General features: G+C 36.3%; 1 protein-coding gene across 1 annotated transcript in view; it reads left to right on the top strand.

The window, feature by feature from the left end:
* LOC145690005 (uncharacterized) overlaps nt 1-20,476 on the top strand; it is an 83,242-nt gene that overhangs the window by 58,250 nt on the left and 4,516 nt on the right. Inside the window, exons 6-8 of the mRNA XM_081764478.1 lie at nt 1,774-1,904; nt 15,147-15,377; nt 19,547-20,154. Coding sequence (XP_081620604.1) covers nt 1,774-1,904; nt 15,147-15,377; nt 19,547-20,154 — 970 coding nt within the window. The remainder of the gene's footprint in view (nt 1-1,773; nt 1,905-15,146; nt 15,378-19,546; nt 20,155-20,476) is intronic.

Below are 20,476 nucleotides of genomic sequence, written 5' to 3'. Positions count from 1 at the left end.
GTCGCCATTATTATTTAACTTTGTGCTAGAATACGCTATAAGGAAAATCAAAGATAGCAACCAGGGCCTACAGTTGAACGGTATTCACTAGGTGATGGCATATGCTGATGATATAAATTTAATAGGGAATGATAGGAGAACAGTAGAAATAAATGCAGAGATCTTATTAAATGCTTGCAGGGACATGGGTTTAGAAGTAAATGCAGAGAAAACTAAATACATGGAAGTGCGTCGGGACCGTAATACGGCAAATTGTGGAGGCGTTAAAATATTAAATAATACTTTTGATAAAGTGGATACTTTCAAATATTTAGGATCAATATTAACAGACGAAAATCATATTCACGAAGAAATTAAATGTCGACTAAAAGCAGGGAATTCGTGTTACTATTCGGCTCAAAATCTCTTGTCGTCGCGAATTCTGTCGAAGAATTTGAAGCTTAAAATATATAAAACGATAATCATGCCTGTTATTCTGTATGGTTGCGAAACATGGTCACTTACTCTGAGGGAAGAACATAGACTGAAAGTATTTGAGAACAGGATCCTGAGAAGAATATTCGGACCCAAGAGGAACGAGAATGGGGAATAGCGGAGACTTCATAACGAGGAACTACATAGTTTATACGGTTTACCCAACATTGTTAGGGTCGTCAAGTCTAGGAGGCTTAGGTGGGCAGGTCATGTAGCTAGAATGGAAGAAAGTAGAAACGCTTTCAAAGTCTTGACTGGAAGACCCATAGGAAAACGACCATTAGGAAGACCTAGGCGCAGATGGGAGGATAATATTAAGATGGATCTCGCAGAGATAGGAATACAAAGTAGAAAATGGATGCAATTAGCTAAGGATAGAAGTCAGTGGAGAGCTTTTGTGAACGCGGCACTGAACCTGCGGGTTCCATAAGCCATAGAGTTAGTTAGTTAGTTAGTTAATATTCAAATATAAGGTCAGCTTAGTAAATTTAACTATCATTATCATGAAGTATGTTTCCAACTAAAAATATTTATTTTAAATAATATAATTATGACAGATTTGGCTGGCCTTCCAAACTTCCCGCCTCGTGCAAATGCTCGAGTTGCATTTATGGCAGAGCCGATCCTGTTAACCTTTAAACTTCGTAATTTTTGTGTACCTACAATATTGCTAAAAGATAAGACAGATATCAATTGATACACCATATCGAGCTGAAGATAATAATATTCTTGAAGGTGTATTCTTATGTGTAGTTTTTAAGACATACAAAAAAGGTCGTGCAGCTACAAAAACTATGTCGTTTGTTCCCAACAACTGAAAGTTGTTATTCTGCTGAAATAAATCAATTCTTTTTTTTTTTTTTTTAAATATACTGTATACATAAAAATTTGCAATGTTAACTACCCTAGTAGCAGAGACAACTCGCAAACCGCTTGCTGTAAGCTTGAATTGCAAGTCGGCCAAGCTTTTGTATAGGGCTTGATTGAGAAACGTACAAGCATGCCGCAAGCTGGATTCCAGTAACGAAGTTACATGGGAGCAACCTTGCATTCAGTGTTCTATCCAAGCTTGACGCAAGCGTTTTACAAGTCCAGTCAAGTCAACCAATGAACGACCAGTGATGCTATGACGCTCAGCGAGGGGTCTAAAGCATCGCTTGCAAGTGCAACAAAAGACAGACAGATTGTATAAAAGCATGTGTTTCAAGTCCAAGCGTAGAAAACCAAAAGCGAAGAAGAATTAACTTATATTAACTGTATTAAATAAACTTATACTTAATAAACGTTCTTATTTTTCAGCTGCTGCTATTCCAAAGCCTACAAAAGTCACTGTTATTTTATACTATCCTTGGATATTCATGTCAACTGTTATGTGTGTGACAGATATAGCTGCCAGTATTCGCTTCGGTCTAGATATATCAGAGACGAAAGTAAGTGTGTTATAATAATTTAGCAATCTTTAGCATGTGTTAAGAACGTGGATTAGCTGAAGTTACTACTTAACGATGCTTCGACCGATTCATATGTTTTTAAGCAAATACTATTAAGGTATAACAAAAAAAAAGTCGAAATCTATTAATATATCACATTGAGCTAAACAAAATGGTGAAAGTGAAATTGTCACCCTTAGTTTTCGATAAAAACAATTTTCTTTTTGTACAGCACATATTAATTTGTATACTTAAGAGTAACAGTACCACGTGTACAGAGGCATAAACCTGACATGGTAGTAGAATTTTAGTACTTCCGGTTTCAGTAGAGAGATTAGAGTGAAGACGGAATATACAGGATGTTTCAAAACAACACCGACAACGTTTGGAAGATGATTCCTGATACCAACTAACTAACTAACTCTATGGCCTATGGAACCCGGAGGTTCAATGCCGCGTTCACAAAAGCTCTCCACTGACTTCTATCCTTAGCTAATTGGATCCAGTTTCTACTTTGTATTCCTATCTCTGCGAGATCCATCTTAATATTATCCTCCCATCTGCGCCTAGGTCTTCCTAATGGTCGTTTTCCTATGGGTCTACCATTCAAGACTTTGAAAGCGTTTCTACTTTCTTCCATTCTAGCTACATGACCTGCCCACCTAAGCCTCCTAGACTTGACGACCCTAACAATGTTGGGTAAACCGTATAAACTATGTAGTTCCTCGTTATGAAGCTTCCGCCATTCCCCATTCTCGTTCCTCTTGGGTCCGAATATTCTTCTCAGGATCCTGTTCTCAAATACTTTCAGTCTATGTTCTTCCCTCAGAGTAAGCGACCATGTTTCGCAACCATACAAAACAACAGGCATGATTATCGTTTTATATATTTTAAGCTTCAAATTCCTCGACAGAATTCGCGACGACAAGAGATTTTGAACCGAATAGTAACACGAATTCCCTGCTTTTAGTCGACATTTAATTTCTTCGTGAATATGATTTTCGTCTGTTAATATTGATCCTAAATATTTGAAAGTATCCACTTTATCAAAAGTATTATTTAATATTTTAACGCCTCCACAATTTGCCGTATTACGGTCCCGACGCACTTCCATGTATTTAGTTTTCTCTGCATTTACTTCTAAACCCATGTCCCTGCAAGCGTTTAATAATATCTCTGCATTTATTTCTACTGTTCTCCTATCATCCCCTATTAAATTTACATCATCAGCATATGCCATAACCTGGTGAATGCCGTTCAACTCTAGGCCCTGGTTGCTATCTTTGATTTTCCTTACGGCGTATTCCAGCACAAAGTTAAATAATAATGGCTTCCTGATACCAAGATAAGGCAAAAATTATAGACCAACCTGGATGCACAAATGCTTCCTTTCGGAGTTATAGGCTTCCGAAAACATGAAAAAAAATGGTCTTTAAAGGTCCATAACTCCAAAACTATGGGACCTACCGTAGTCGGGTCAAGACTTCACTTAGGAACTAATGTGTACCCTATTCAAAAATTTGTTTCAGAATCCTGAGGTATTCATTCAACATTTTTTGTAGAGAGAGTTTGCCTACGGATATATAATTTGAAGTACTTACCAACTACCTCTATAAAAATTGTTGGGGAAGTACAGCAACCTTGTGATATTTGGATAGGGCACATATTAGTTTCTCAGTGAAGTCTTGATCCGACTACGGTAGTTCTCATAGTTTTGGAGCTATGGACCTTTAAAGTTCATCTTTTACTGTTTCCGGCAGCCTATAACTCCGAAAAGAAGCATTTGTGCACCCATTTTGGTCTATACTTTTTGTCTTATATTGATGTGAGGAATCACCTCCCAAAGGTTGTCGGTGTTGTTTTGAAACACTCTGTATACTCTTTGGACCCCTAATTGACTGCAGAAAACAGTTTTTGGCTCTGGAATACCCATCTTATTCTATAGCGAACAACGTTATACTCTATAGGAAAGTGGTTGATTTTTGCCACTTTCAGTTTGAATAAAGGGTTAAGAGAGAAGATGGTACCTATTTTGGAACACTAACTGGACTTTTGAAAAACACTTCTCTCTCTACCTCTTATTGTTTTTATGGAGTCACGGTGGCTCAGTATTAGAGCACTTACCTCTGGTGCGTAGGGTTCCTGGTTCGACTACCGGTAGGGATACGCACGAATCGAGGTGTGTCTCGAATGTCAACTCGACTCGAATTCGAGACGAGATTCGGGTCGAGACACCCTGTGAAATTCGAGACGAATCGAAACAAATACATTTCTCCACTCGAAAGTTCGATTCGAGACATGAGTCGAGTCGTGACTGCTCGTAAAAATCTCGACTCGACTCGAATGTCTCGAAAACCTTTCTATAATTTTTAATATTCTTTTGAAGAAAGTATTCACTCAGAAATAACCTTGAAACCAATTCCCTTGAGCATCCATGTGTTTAGTTCAGCTCGGGCAAGGCACTATGACGGGCGAGGTGTATCGCACACTGCTTGTAGACTACGTACACTCCTTCATGACGACAATGTTTCCTAACGGCAGCGGCATTTTTCGACAAGATAATGCACCATGGCACAAGGTCAAGAGTGTGATGGAGTGGTTCGAGGAACACAGGGGCGAGTTCCAAGTGAAGTGCTGGTCCCCCAACTCGCCGGATCTGAACCTAATTGAACATATCTGGGAAGTGATTGAACGTGACGTCAGAGCGCATTGCCCCCTCCCCAGAATTTAGGGAATTAGGCGACCTCTGTGTGTGCACATGTTGTGCCAACTCTCTCCAGCGACCTACCGAGGATCATTGCATCCATGCCAAGACGCATCGCCGTTTTTATCCGTGCCAAAGATGGGCATACTGACAATTAGGTAGGTAGTCACAATGTTCTGGCTGATGTGTGCGTATATTCTAACTCGTATATTTTGTCTCGACTCGAATTTCGAGACGTCTCGTCTCGAATTCAAGTCGAGTAGAGACAGAAACTGTCGAGACAAAGACATATTTTGGAGTCGAGAGAAAATTTTCTAAAGACGAGTCGAGACAGCTCGACTCGACTCGAATCGTGCGGATCCCTAATTACTGGCGAAGTAAGTTTGTCGTGAAGAGCATCGTGTCCTTGACTTTTAAGGGTTACTCTCGTTTCCTCCCACAATGTCATTCCACCGATTTGTCTATTATTATTGGCTTGTCTTAATTATCCATATCCTTTAGCCGTAAGAACATAATCGTGGGACGTTAAACTAAAATATTTCATTTCATTTTCATTTTTATCGTTCTTGCTCTATGTTGATCAATTTTGAAATCAAAAGTTGCAGGAAACTGCTTCTTCTTATTTATTACTGTTTTTACTTTATAGCTGTGGTCGCCAAAGTTATGAAGCTTCTGAGCTACCGTTCCGTTTTTAAATTCTACTCTGAGCTACCAACCATAAGAACTACCAACTTTTTTTTTTAAATCTTACATTTCTAGTAAATATGAAATCAAAATATAGAAGTTAGCAAATGTCTAATACACACACGAAAAACATAACGTTTAGCAAATGTCTAATATACATACGAAAAACATAACGTTTACCAAATGTCTAATATACACACGAAAAACACAACGTTTACCAAATGTCTAATATACACACGAAAAATATAGCGTTTAGCAAATATCTAATATACACACGAAAAACAACGTTTAGCAAATGTCTAATATACATACGAAAAATATAACGTTTAGCAAATGTCTAATATACACATGAAAAACATAACGTTTAGCAAATGTCTAATATACACACGAAAATATAACGTTTAGCAAACGTCTAATATACACACGAAAAATATAACGTTTAGCAAATGTCTAATATACACACGAAAAACACAACGCTTAGCAAATGTCTAATATACACACGAGAAACATAACGTTTACCAAATGTCTAATATACACACGAAAAATATAACGTTTAGCAAATGTCTAATATACACACGAAAGATATAACGTTTAGCGAATGTCTAATATACACACGAAAAACATAACGTTTAGCAAATGTCTAATATACACACGAAAAATATAACGTGCACAATCCCACGCGTATCCAATCAACTGTGAGATGAGATTGACAATGACAGTTGCGCAGTTACAACAAGCAGTTGTTGTCGTCAGCGCCCTCTGTCGTTAGCATCAGCTTACTGGAGGATTCAATGTTAGCCAATTGGAGCGTTAACGCGATCTACCGAAAATGTCCCCACGAGCTATTAATAGCTCGCGTTCGACTGTTTGGCGATCACTGCTCTATAGTGATGAAAATTGAAGCCTTTTTTTTTTTTTTTTTTTTTGAAATGGTTGGCTTCTACTACTTTTGGTTTCAATATTGCCTTCAGCAATGAACTCGAATCATGACATTTCACTCACTATATTCTAGCCAAAATTCATAATGATTCGTAAACTCGTTCTTGAGCAGGGCTGGCCTTAGGTGATGCGGGACCCGATTGGGAACGTTTTGCGGGACCCCAAGTTTACAACTAACTTTCACCAAGATCTGTAGAAGCATTATATATTATATGTATGTGTGGGGCTTGAAAAATTCACATGTCAGTGGCAAGGGCGCCCATCAGAAGGGGCAAGGTGAGGCGCTTACATTAGTTACAGCAAAATTTGAAACTATATTTGAAACTTGCCCCCCTTGGAAACCACAACATGGGCGCCCTTGGCCAGTGGAGATTTCATTTTTTTTACATTTGTCGAGTAAAGTCCGATCAATCAAAAACGTGTTTCATTCCAGACACAAAAAGATAAATAAATACAATAAAAAAATATAATATTGCAATCCACCATCATGTTGAACGATCTTTTTTATTCGTATCGCAAAGCGATTTTTTGTTATATATATTTTTGGATCAAAAGAACCAATATTTCAATCAAAAATTTTCTTGTACACCTTATATCTGGGGAACTACATATGTATCGAAACCCAAACTATCACTGAACTCAGTATGATGTGCTTATTCCATAGGAAATACGAAAACTCGATTTAGGGGCCGTTCAAAAATTTTGCGGCCCCTGATCCAAAAACTAATTATTGGCCAAGATCACAATCTTTCGATTTTTTTTTATACGCCTAAAATTCTTGTTCAGAGAATTAACTCAAATAAATGAAAATACAGACAGTGACTGAATTTTAAAATACATATTTCACCCTTGTGCCTCAAAATTTTTCAGGAAGGTTCTGTACCAGTATTTGATTTTTCTTCTCTTACAAGTAGAGTAAACCTATCGATGTTGAAATCTAGTTTCTTGAGCAAAGTTGGCAGAGAAGTGTAGAATATCAAGAAACGAGCGCAAGCAAAATTTAAAGTGCTTCCGTCTAGACAGCTGCAGTGGCCAAAACCTGATTGATCAGAATAAGCCATAACTATTTATTTCAACTTTGGAAATTTAATTTAATTTGTAAAGTGGGTAAAGGGGTTAAAAACAAAAACACATTAACGGACACCGGAGAAAGTATACATCTATTTGAGGGTATGTTTATTATAGCTGCCATCTTGAAGTTGGTCATCTTGTATCTAGCTCGACTTTTTTAAATAGGAAGGGGGTCATATCAAATTGAGCTAGAATTTTACGAGAAATACAATGGTGAAATCTGGTTCCATAATATAACTTAATATTGGTAAAACATAATGAAATGCACATTGATATGAATTCGTTGGTTCAAAGATTTCTTAACAGCTGTATCTTTTTGAAAGAATTCAAATCAGGAAAACCTAATGTAAGCTAGTAAGAACATCGGAGATAACTACTTATGAAAGGTATCAGCTTGAAATCATACTCGAGTGCAGACATAATGAAATGGTGATGAGACGATCACAAACCTAAGGAACTGATGGAGTATGGATGATATTTTCCATTGGATTATTCGAGTTAGAAGACAAAACTTTCATGAGCAGTCACCTATTCAGTACGTACTAGTATGCCTACATTCGGTTTTCCTGACTTAATTTTTTTAAAAATACATCCACGGGATTTTTCGGAGAAAAGGGCAAAGTTTGTCCTTTGGTATCGTATTTTTAATATAGCTATAACAAGGGAAATGATATGCAAAGAAGTCGCACTGACGTTAATTTATTTGATACCATCTCGGCATTCACGGTAGTATCACACGATATATAATGATTAAGAACGTCAGGAACTTTTACTTAGTCGGGTGTTCAAAATAAAAGATGGTATGCATCCCGAATAATGATATATTGTATATTTTTGCACCAACTCAAAGAGAACAATACTTTTACGCCCGGTGTGTGTGTAGGTAAATTTGGGGGCTTGTCAAGGGTATTGGGGTTGTGTAGAATTCTCCCTGGACATAAGATCTATTTTTACAACAGAAGTTGTAAAAATAAAAAAATATAAAGAAACTTCTGCAGCATTAAATTCAGAAAATATTTGCTTATTCATGTACTTGTTAGGGAGAGGACATACCCTCCCTTGTGGAGTCCATGGATGTACCTGTATTGCAATATGTTGTTGTGTGTAAATAAATATCGAGAGTAGCAGAGCCAATTGTGTGAAACGGGAATACTTTCAACTTTGCGATTCCCCGTGTTTTAAGGAACCAGTTAAATCATTTGATTGGATGTCAGACAAACTGGATGTTTCTTTCTAACGTTGTCCGTGACATAGGTGTGAAAAGTGTTTTGACAACTAAATTCTTTCACCAGCCTCTGACCTTGCTTCACGGCAATGCTACTTGGAAAGAGGTTTCTCAGTTAATGAAGAGTGTTTGGTAGAAAACTCGGCAGAAGAGTCGCATGTTGCTCAACTAGAAGTGTACGGAGCAGTTATTAGCTGCAGGAATGATTGTTGCGATAATTATGAAGCAATGAATTCGTCCTCTAGAAGATAGGAAGCTGTAAAGGATAAGAAGAATAAAGAAAATAAGTGGCTACCAGTAAGAGAAAGGCTGTACAAGAATTAAGTATGTTGGAGATGAAGAAGAGACGCAGCAAACACATGAAGAAGTTGATTCTTAGGACAGAGAAATTACAAATCTAAAAAAAGAAAATGTGTATGTAAGTGTGCTTAGTCTAACATACATGTTCTGTTAAAAAATATTTAGGGACTGCTTACATTTTTACTTAGTAATGTGTATTTTTATTACTTAAAACGCTATTTATGAGATGAGTGAAGATAAATGTTTTATGCAAGTATAAATGTGCAAGTTACCATATCTGTTGCATGGTAGTGAGTATTTGTACTTATTAGAATGATATAAATTACTGTAATCACATGTAATCTCTGTCATTTAGTAGTAGTGTATTCACAGAGAAAGTGTTAATTATAGCACAAGGATAAATAAAGCCATACCTCATTCAGGATGAAAGTGAAAGTGTATTCCAAGAGGTAACACTGAAATGATAAAATTAGGTAAATTAGATCACTCTTTACTAATTTTAGAAGTTACTAAGACAAAAGTGTCTTAAGACCTTTATCTTAACCGTCCATTTGTAGGGGATTAAAAAAAAAAACACACCTAAAATACTGTAGTACTTGGCCAAGAAAATTTGTAAAATCGTCAAGAAAAGGTCAAGAAATTTGCATTCTCAAAACTTGCAGACACCCTGTAATCTTTCCCAAATCAACTGATTAGCGTAACTATAAGAAGACTCTGAATACTAAAAAGTGCACAGTCCCTAGTACAGAGATATTACGACACTAACTAATCGCGTGACTAACGGTTGAATAACGATTTTTTTCTGAATACTGCCCATCGAGTATTTGTACATCAACTTCTTAAAAATAGATGCTGTACGACATCCGCGCGATCTATTAAAATCAGATTGATGTTGAGGTATATGGTGATTAAGTTTTTCGTTGTAGCATGGCGTCGTTAGCTTTTAAATCTGGGGGATCGGGTGAATCAAAATCAAAATCCTAAAACAAAAGTTATATATACAAATAGTATAGTTTCTTTAAATAAATTTGACTAAAATCTGGGAGGATGCGTTCCCCCGACCTCCCCGCTAACGACACCCGTGGTTGTAGGTCAGTCCATTTGAAATCACCCATCGCTTCAAAAATTTATTATTTTGTAAAAGTTTTGAGCACAAAATTATACTATATTTAGAAAATAGAAAACAATCATTAATTTTTTTTAGATGTTCAGTTCCGTTTCTTTTTCTTTTTCTTTCTTTCTTTTTTCTTTTTTTTTTTGAGTCGCCAGTTTGTATAGGCGTGTATGCCTATTTTGCGCTTTACAATGATTTACAGCAAACACTGCAACTCCGTTATCTTTTTAAGATACTAGCTGAACGTGAGCTCTCTTCACAGCGTATCAATCACATATGAAGACTATAGGGGAGAAGGTAAGTCAGTTGTTTACAATTTTACACAATTGCCCTGTTTTCCACTGACTAACCTACTTCTTCCCCTATAGGCGAAATCTTTAGCATTAAATTTCTTAGTGACTAACTTTCTTCTTATTGTGGGATTTAGTTCACGCAAACTACACCTTTCAGGGTATATTATTCTGCTGTTAACTCATTTTTGACCATTTCTTGACTTGCCTCCTTTTTCCCCTCTAGTCTTCATATGAACATGAACCCCCTTTTCATTCCTCACAACATTTGTGCATGTCTCTTCACAGATACAAGGGAAGGATCTTGATAGAATCGGCAAAGGGTGTCATAAAGGGAAGATTTTTTCGATTATATTTTCAATATTTCGCACTGTTTTCAAGATTTTAGCCTAGTTCCGGTTGGAGTTTCTAATTCATATAATCAGCGTTTTCCTTCTTCTTCCATGCAGTATGTGATAAGCATATACATTACACACACAATTAATTATAATGTCAGTGATATGTGGTATTCATTGGGCAAAACACTTCGAACAATAGATTCATCTTAGACGGGAGAAATAGTTATTCTTCGTTTTTCATTATCATTTGGCCGTGAAACAAATGCCGAAGAGATAAACTAACTCCGTATACAAATATGTGGTGTTGGAAAGTAGAACTCGTAGGATATGATGCTTTATTTTTTAAAAATTTCACTACTTCCGTTGTACCCCTAAAAATGTAATAAACAAATAACGGCCATCTTTAAAAAAATATTCAATTAGAACTGAACAATCTACACAAAATTTGCAATCGATTAGTGAAAACGGCATCTTTCTAGAGCTTGTGGTTTCCGAGATATCACTGTCAAAAGCATATAAACGACCACAAATATATAAACTTTTCTTGACCACAAACATATAAACCTAGCATTTTAATAAATACATTGATTTGATGGTTTCATACAAAAACTATTTAATAAAATAATAAAATGTACATTTTATGTCCAGTGCATATTTAAGTCTACTACACTACAAATTCCTGAAAAAATTGTTGAAAGTTAAAGTTTGAAAAACGCAAATTATTATTTCTGAAATTATTTTTTCTTAGACAAAATGCTTCGTGGTGTACAAGTTCTTAAAAAAAAAGTTTGGTCCTGAGAGTTTCATCCTATCTCTGTTATTCAAACATTGCGGTTTTTAGAAGTTACCTATATTCTACTGAAATATCTCAAAAGGGACACACTAGACAAATTTCAGGTCTTCACAAAACAATTGCTATTTGAGTAGTAATGAGGGATTATAATTGATCACTAAGACTTAATTCATTTTTGAGTTGAGTTTTTTTTCTTAATTTAGTGATATAAGAAGAAGTGATAATACATTAGTAACACTGTTCTAGTATAGTTGTTTTATTTTTATAAAGTCCACCAGAAGCGGAAACACAAACAACTGTTAATCAGGAGTGTCATTTCAGATTTTGATTGGGGGGGTAAGACCCCTTGATATTAGTAAAATTTCGCATTTCTCACTGATTTATTACTGTTCTATTGATAAAATCTATATACATCTCAAACTCGGGGGGGGGGCAAATGCCCCTCCCTGACCCCCCTAAATGACGCCCCTGCTGTTAATCCTTCTGTTTTAAACTTCTGAAAATCTCATTGGTGAAAAATGTTGACTGAATTCAGTACACACAGTTTTTCGCTGGTATTGAAACTTCTACCTGTAGCTGCTATGTTACTCTATTGGTGATAAATTCCTTTGCATCTTACTAATCAGAGCCCACGCTTTGTCATCTTTAAAGATTTGGAAAGAAGTTCTAAGCCCATGTTGGTGAAAAAAGGTGAATGAAAAGATCTTTGTTTTCCTTACATGTTTCTTAATTTTCCTTACTTGTTTCTTTATTTTCCCGCTCCACCAGTTTTTAACGCAAAGGCATGTGGGTAATTTAAACGTGAGTATATATAACATCTACTTTTTGTTTGAATTTTAAATACAAATCAATGACTTTGTTTGTTGAATTCAGGAAAACACTTTTGTCTTCTTGGAAAACAGAAAGGTAAAATCTAAGGAATACTTTTATCTTCTAGGAAAAACAAGGGTAAAATCTAAGGAATACTTTTGTTTTCTAGGAAAAACAAGGGTAAAATCTAAGGAATACTTTTGTGTTCTAGGAAACACAAGGGTAAAATCTAAGGAATACTTTTGTGTTCTAGGAAAAACAAGGGTAAAATCTAAGGAATACTTTTGTTTTCTAGGAAAAACAAGGGTAAAATCTAAGGAATACTTTTGTGTTCTAGGAAAAACAAGGGTAAAATCTAAGGAATACTTTTGTCTTCTAGGAAAAAGAAGGGTAAAATCAAAGGAATACTTTTGTCTTCTAGGAAAAACAAGGGTAAAATCTAAGGAATACTTTTGTCTTCTAGGGGAAACAAGGGTAAAATCTAAGGAATACTTTTGTCTTCTAGGGGAAACAAGGGTAAAATCTAAGGAATACTTTTATTTTCTAGGAAAAACAAGGGTAAAATCTAAGGAATACTTTTGTCTTCTAGGAAAAACAAGAGTAAAATCTAAGAAATACTTTTGTCTTCTAGGAAAAACAAGGGTAAAATCTAAGGAATACTGTTGTTTTCTAGGAAAAACAAGGGTAAAACCTAAGGAATACTTTTGTGTTCTAGGAAAAACAAGGGTAAAATCTAAGGAATACTTTTGTCTTCTAGGAAAAACAAGGGTAAAATCTAAGGAATACTTTTGTCTTCTAAGAAAAACAACGGTAAAATCTAAGGAATACTGTTGTTTTCTAGGAAAAACAAGGGTAAAATCTAAGGAATACTTTTGTGTTTTAGGGAAAACAAGGGTAAAATCTAAGGAATACTTTTTTTCTTCTAGGAAAAACAAGGGTAAAATCTAAGGAATACTTTTGTGTTTTAGGGAAAACAAGGGTAAAATCTAAGGAATACTTTTTTTCTTCTAGGAAAAACAAGGGTAAAATCTAAGGAATACTTTTGTGTTTTATTTAAATAGGAAAAACAAGGGTAAAATCTAAGGAATACTTTTGTTTTCTAGGAAAAACAAGGGTAAAATCTAAGGAATACTTTTGTGTTCTAGGAAACACAAGGGTAAAATCTAAGGAATACTTTTGTGTTCTAGGAAAAACAAGGGTAAAATCTAAGGAATACTTTTGTTTTCTAGGAAAAACAAGGGTAAAATCTAAGGAATACTTTTGTGTTCTAGGAAAAACAAGGGTAAAATCTAAGGAATAATTTTGTCTTCTAGGAAAAACAAGGGTAAAATCTAAGGAATACTTTTGTCTTCTAGGAAAAACAAGGTTAAAATCTAAGGAATACTTTTGTCTTCTAGGAAAAACAAGGGTAAAATCTAAGGAATACTTTTGTGTTCTAGGAGAAACAAGGGTAAAATCTAAGGAATACTTTTGTCTTCTAGGGAAAACAAGGGTAAAATTTAAGGAATACTTTTGTCTTCTAGGAAAAACAAGGGTAAAATCTAAGGAATACTTTTGTCTTCTAGGAAAAAGAAGGGTAAAATCTAAGGAATACTTTTGTCTTCTAGGAAAAAGAAGGGTAAAATCTAAGGAATACTTTTGTGTTCTAGGAAAAACAAGGGTAAAATCTAAGGAAATTTTTGTCTTCTAGGAAAAACAAGGGTTAAATCCAAGGAAACACTTTCGTCTCCTTGAAAAAAGGATAAAATCCAAGGAAACACTTGAGCTCCTTCGTGGCTAAAAGGTTAGCGTACGCGCCTTTGGCGTGGAAGACGCGGCGGGAGCTCATGTGGTTCGGATTCCACGTTAATCAGAATTTTCCGTCTCATGTAGCCTTGCTGCTGAAAGGAACGTTAAACTAAAAAAAATCAACCATGGAAACACTTTACACTGAGAAAAAAATTGTAGGTGGCGTACTTAAAAAGATAGGTTACGTGCGTAATTCCTGTAGTTTTTGGACTTAAAGTACAGCAGACGTACAACTGAAAACGCATGTTTTATAATACTTTCTGTATAAGTGTTCCATGTATACGTACCTTCTGTATGAAACAATGTAGGCGGTCAGTATCTCACATATAAATGGATGTAATGACATATAGCTGACGAAGGTAACATAAGTATATGCATGTGATATACGGAAAACTGTTAGGGGATCAGACATCCTGCAACGGCACGATGTAACATCTAAGGGCAGTGCCTATGCAGCATACGGATAATGTTTGCTCCGTACTGATTTCTACAGTAAGCAAGAGGATACCGTATATTTGTATATACAATATACTGCTGTCCGGAGAACTGATTTTTCTCTGTGTAGTCTCCTTGGAAAAAAGGATAAAATCCTGGCAAACATTTTTGTTGCCTTGAAAAAAAAAAAGAAAGGATGAAATCCAAGGAAACACTTTAGTCTCTTTGGAAAAAAGGGTAAAATCCAAGGAAATGTTTTAGTTTCATTGAAAAAGAAAAGTAAAATTCAAGGGAACACTTTTGTCTCCCTTAAAGAAAGAAGGGTAAAATCCAAGGAAACTGTTTTTTTTTTCTTGGAAGAAAAAGGTAGATAAAATTCAGGGAAACTCATTTGTAACCTTGGAAGAGAGATAGGTAAAATCCGAGAATATATTTTTATCACATTTTGTGCTCAAAAGTGATAGCCTACTAAATATCCTTTACTACAAGAAATTAATAATTAATAGTGCTTTTAAAAATCATCACAAAATTTCTTGTCTTTTAACAAGGATCGGCAGTCTTATCCTCCAATATAATAATAATAATATATCTGCAAAACCTCATATTGATGAGGATAACCATGGATATCGCGAATATCTGCATCACTTAATCCATGAGTTATAAAACAGTAGTAATGTATATGAGGTGTATTATTTCGTCAAATTGCATAACATGATTTTCACTTTTCTCATTATGTTTTTGTTTCTTACAGACACTGAAAGATTTGGCAAATTTCGTTGGAATTTCTAATTGGGGCGAGGACCTTCAAAATTATTATGGACTAAGTAGTGATTTTGATCGCTTCACTATATTTCCATCTTTAATTCTGGTTCTATTCTTCGCTCGATTCATCATTCTGTGGATTATCAATGTGATTCTCCTAATCTGGGGATACATCATTACGAAAAATTTTATGAACGAATTAGAAAGGAAGCCGTCCTTGGTAAGTAAAACAAACAAAAAGTTTGTTTGTGATATATATAGATATTCAAATGGCCATTTCATAAGTTTCAATTGTGCTACCTACAACCGCCAAAAATGTTGTAAGAATGGAAACACATTTTATTTGCTTGAGGATCCCAGGAATGTGCCACCAGCAGATGGGTGTGGGGGTACTAAGGTATCAGCCCTCACAAATGGCAGTGTTCCCGGAGAATGATAAAAGTCAATAAAGAGGAATATTCTTAGAACACCCATCTTATTCACCCGATCCTTGCGACTATGATTCCAGAAGTAGAGTACCCATTGCGTGGGAAACGCTTTGCCTCCACGGAGGACATCCTAATGTTTTGGTTTTGCGCATTGATGTATCACACTCCTGATCTTATTAACACTTTTCCGTTGTTGACAAAGATGTGTGGACTATTTTGAAAGTGTTAGCTACTCGCTATGTACCCAACGCACTTTTGTTTCTATATTTGTATGCTATTGATTTGTGCATATTAAAGCTCACTCGAGCAATAAATTCTTATGTACGTAACTTTCGATTGTCCCTTGCTGTTAACTCTTCGACACAAATGTCATTTGCTGGTGATATTGAAAATACCTTGTACCGTTTAAGTTTATATTAATAGATTTCTAAAATATATATATACACAGGGAGTTACAGATAAAACGTTTTGTACTTATAAATAACAAACAGTTGAACATAAAAAGATGAAACAAGACTGAGATAGAAAAATGTGAGAAGGCGCATCGAATAGAGTGTTTTGCTTTTCCCACAGGGCCTCCTATCATGACGTAAGGGGGTTTTGCGAAACTTTTAAATCGCAAGGTGTACAAATTTTAACATCGTTGAAAAGACGATAAAAAACAAAACAATTTTTGTACGAACATTTTGTTTGTATAAGCATCATTTACGCTATGCTCATGCTCACCATTCAATTGCAAGTTCTTTCACATTCAGCGTAAAACCTCTAATAATTGTAAATTACAAATGGCTAGAAATAGAAGAGTATACCACATATGAGATAAGATAGTATCAGAGGGCGCATCAAATGGAGTATAGTCTGCTTGCTCCCAGGGCCCGCTACCACGGGGCTCCTAGGATCTGAGGGATCTGAAGAAGCAAACAACTTGGGGAACCGTTCATTCTAGTGAATTTTTGCACTAAGTGTTGTCCAATTGTGTTTGTTAGAATCACGTTTACTTTTTCCACGTGTATGACAATGTTTCGTCGTCTCCGGGTCACGAGTCTGTCTGAGGCAAGCTGGATCAAGAGTCACACTGCTTCCAGGTTACGGATCACAAGATCCGTTTCATCACTGGCTCACTATACATTAAAGTTTCAATTTGAATTTTAATTCCGTTTAATCTTTTATTTACCCGAACACAACACTTTGAAGTCCTCCTTTTAGTACCATTGCTACCTAAGGTTCTCTAAATATAGATGTATGTATAGCATGTTTACTTTTCGTGTGCATTATCCTGAATCAATACAAACACATTTTTCGGACTCCAATCTTAAACTGTAGGACTTACTCGGTGCTGAAAAAGAGATAATGTTAGACAGTCATTTCGAACTTTCTAAGTGTATGGAGTAGAAGCTAACTTTTGTTATCAGAAACAGGAGAAAGAGAACAGATTGATAAGAAAAAGGAGCAACGAACTAGGTAGAATGGAATAAAACAATATTGGCAGTGTTCGATTCGTCATGAATAGCTACACGTGTAGATTATCTGCAAAACCATTGAGTATGCCTTATTTTGCCTGTCACGACTGTTCTTGCATCAACACTAGCTCTGCTTACTGTCTTCTCCTTGCTCTGGGTTAGGGGTCACTGAGAATCCGAGTAATGAACTGTTGAGTCACGGAGCATCCAATGGGAAATGACTACCTTTAGAGTTAATAAATTTAAAAGAATATTAATTTGATGCATTGCTGCTTTCTCCTTGCCCTGTGTGAAAGGTTACTGAGAATCCAAATAACAAACTGTGAAGTCACGGAGCATTCAATGGGAAATGACTGCTTTTAGATCTAAATAAATTTAAAAAGAATTAAATGAGCTCCCTAGCGGGAATGAAGCCAAAATTTTCCTAATCTATTCCGACAAACTAATATATTATTATTATTGTTTAATTTCTTATGATTTGTTCCGAGACTAAGAAAGACGATGCTAACGATATTGAACGAAATGTTGGAATGAAAAATATTGGAAGGAAAAAAGGCCCATGCTCAAGGTATTTTCCTATCACAAAGGCCGTTTGGCACGAGCTCGAATCGAATCAGGAACCCCGCACAAGATGTAAGCACTGTACCACTGGATTTTATTATAACTAAACATAGATACATTCTACGAGATGCATACCAAAAGTACGTGTCGTTTTGGTATAGATCTAGAATGCGTGACAGCATTTTAGTGAAATTGCAGAGATTGAACTTTAGACTTTAAGGTATAACTATGCCAAATCGCAAATTTCTAATCCCAGTATTTCTTTTCACGAGAAACCTTTTTTTGGATATTGGTGTGATATCGTGGATTTTACGCTGGGGGAGCAAAAATTCTCACGATGTTTCTGTGTGCGTGAGGTGAAAAGGCTGTGAATATTCATTGGTAGCTGAATTGGGTACGTGAATTCTCGTGCGGGAATAAACGGATGATTTGCTCCCAGAAAACATTACCCGTGTTGAGAACTTGTTAATGGAGGACAGATGGCGAACTGTGGAGGACGTTTCCAAGATAACAGGATTCTCACATGGTGTCATAAAAGGCGTACTGACTGACCGCATGAAGCTGAGAAACGTCAGTATAATTTTGCTCCCTATGCAGATATTAATCATTATTTTTGTATTAATTGAGAATGCACGTGAATTTGTAACTACATTACAGAGTTTCTCGTGATGTCAAGGAATCCTGCCAATCTTGACTTTATTGTTATTATACACGTATCTTCAGTATATTATTTTAGCCAAACTATATATATGTTACAAATTTCACAATAAAGTGATATCGAATATTCTGTTGCTGGAGATGTAATTCGTCTCTCTCTCTCTATATATATATATATATATATATATATATATATATATATATATATAGTATGGCGCTAAATTCGTTGTACAAAAGCAGAGGAGTGATTCCTGGGGCGAAAACCCCATCGTTTACGTGTTATACTGCTGCGCCGTTAAGGTGTTGGTAATGAAAAATGGCTCAATGATGTAGGTATCCCATATTCCACACCACACCATTGCCTTTTCTGGACTATGTTCTCTATTCGGATGAACTCAGTGCGGATTTGCGTCACACCAGTATCGACAGTTATGCCGATTGACCTCCCCGTTCAAAGTGAAGTACGTCTCATAGCTGAACAATATGTAAAACGACGAATCCCGTTCCTGTTGTTCGGTGCCCACATGCAGAACTCCAACCGGCAATCAGGGTCATCCTCGTTAAATTTATGTAGCATGTGCAGGTTGTAAGGATACCACTGATAGGTGTACAATATCTGGATCACGAAGGATTGGCTTACTCCAGAATCCGATGACACACGATGGCTACTCCATTTAGGACTTCACAAAAGATGCTATCACAGACGTTGTTGTTTCCTCAGTGGTGACAGTCTTTGCTCGCCCATTACGTGGCCTATCTTCAGCAGAGCCAGTCTCCTGAAATTTGGAGATCACGTGTGTGACCGTGCTGTGCGATACCGGTTTCCTGTTTTGGGTGCCGTCTGTTGTAGTCATGTGCAATTGCTAGATAACTGCGTTCCCCGGATATATATAGGATTTCCACCTTCTGTGCCTTTGTCAGACCAATTTTATATCACCTTCAACAAAGAAAAATTCTGTCAGTGTCAATGTAACTCATTTTATTTATATAATGATAATTAAACGAAACTAATTTATATTCTTCTGGAAAATGGTATATAAGAAGAAAATCAGTTTTGATTTGAATTTTATTTTTAAAATTAGCTTGAACCTGTGAAATTTAAATATTTTAATATTGTGACAAAGGGCTAAACCTGTTTAATTGACAATTAACTTTTGTTTCATTATGGATATTTTACAAAGTGCTGTATATTTGCCTAGTGGCTTACGTAGCACTGAAAATAAAGTTATTATTGTTATTATTATTATTAATACGAGAAATTATATTGCAATTATTATTTTCAGCATTTGCGACAAACTCCTCCTCAAGCTGGATTCGGAAGTACATCTGTACTCGCACGAGAATTTAGGCCAGTGTCCAGGGAAATGCTGCGTGAAGAGTCGAGCCTCAATTTCTTTTCCCGGTCCCTCCGAAGACTTCCCAACTTTATGCATCAGTCCCAGAGTCACACGAGTATCGGCGTGCCATCTTCCTCTTCGGATACTCGAATACGTAGTGCACCATCCAACGCAAGGGAGAAGCCGAAAAACGAAGCTCAAGCACCATATAACGCTAGAAGGGAGCCCGAGATGGAATACGACAACAGACTTGTTTCTGGTGAATTCCTGAATAACGAAAAGGATGTGAATTATCCAAGACCTTTCAGCTACGAAAAAGGTATTCAAGAAACTTCATTTTTCAAGGCAAATCCTATTCCAGAACAGAATAATGATAGGCAAAAGCCTCCAAGACCACCACCACCGGTTCCGTTAAAACCAGCTATCAAGCAGTCCAGTAGATACGATGCCAGTATCCAGTCATCAGCATCAGAAGGGAAAAGTAATCTCCACCCCAGGCGCAACGAAGCCAACGCCCAAGATAGTGGCTACTATGCCGAATATGACTACAATAGGTAAGTGTGCAATAGATAAGGATGTTATAATCTTGAGTATTGGCCCATAGCTATCTTCGTCCCCGTAACTCAGTGAAGCCGAAAAACAAGCACGCATCGCAGGCTTCTCTCTATTTCCCCAAAAAGGTTAGCTCAAAACATTAGGTCCTCCGTATGTGAACCATACATAGTGTTTATTGCGTTTATTTTTTTTCAAATGTAAATTTTCGTTTTTACGTTCAAAATGGTTACAGCTCAGCTTACGGGCTAGTGTTTATTACCTTCAGTAGGAATTGCTCTCCTATTCTCGCTGAAGCTCGCGTTTACTTGGGCACAGATTCAC

This window comes from Thermobia domestica, chromosome 7 (assembly GCF_964235325.1).
Source record: "Thermobia domestica chromosome 7, izTheDome1.hap1.1, whole genome shotgun sequence".
NCBI lineage: Eukaryota > Metazoa > Arthropoda > Insecta > Zygentoma > Lepismatidae > Thermobia > Thermobia domestica.
The sequence above is the reverse complement of the archived record's forward strand: the minus strand, read 5'-3'. Positions and strand labels throughout refer to the sequence as shown.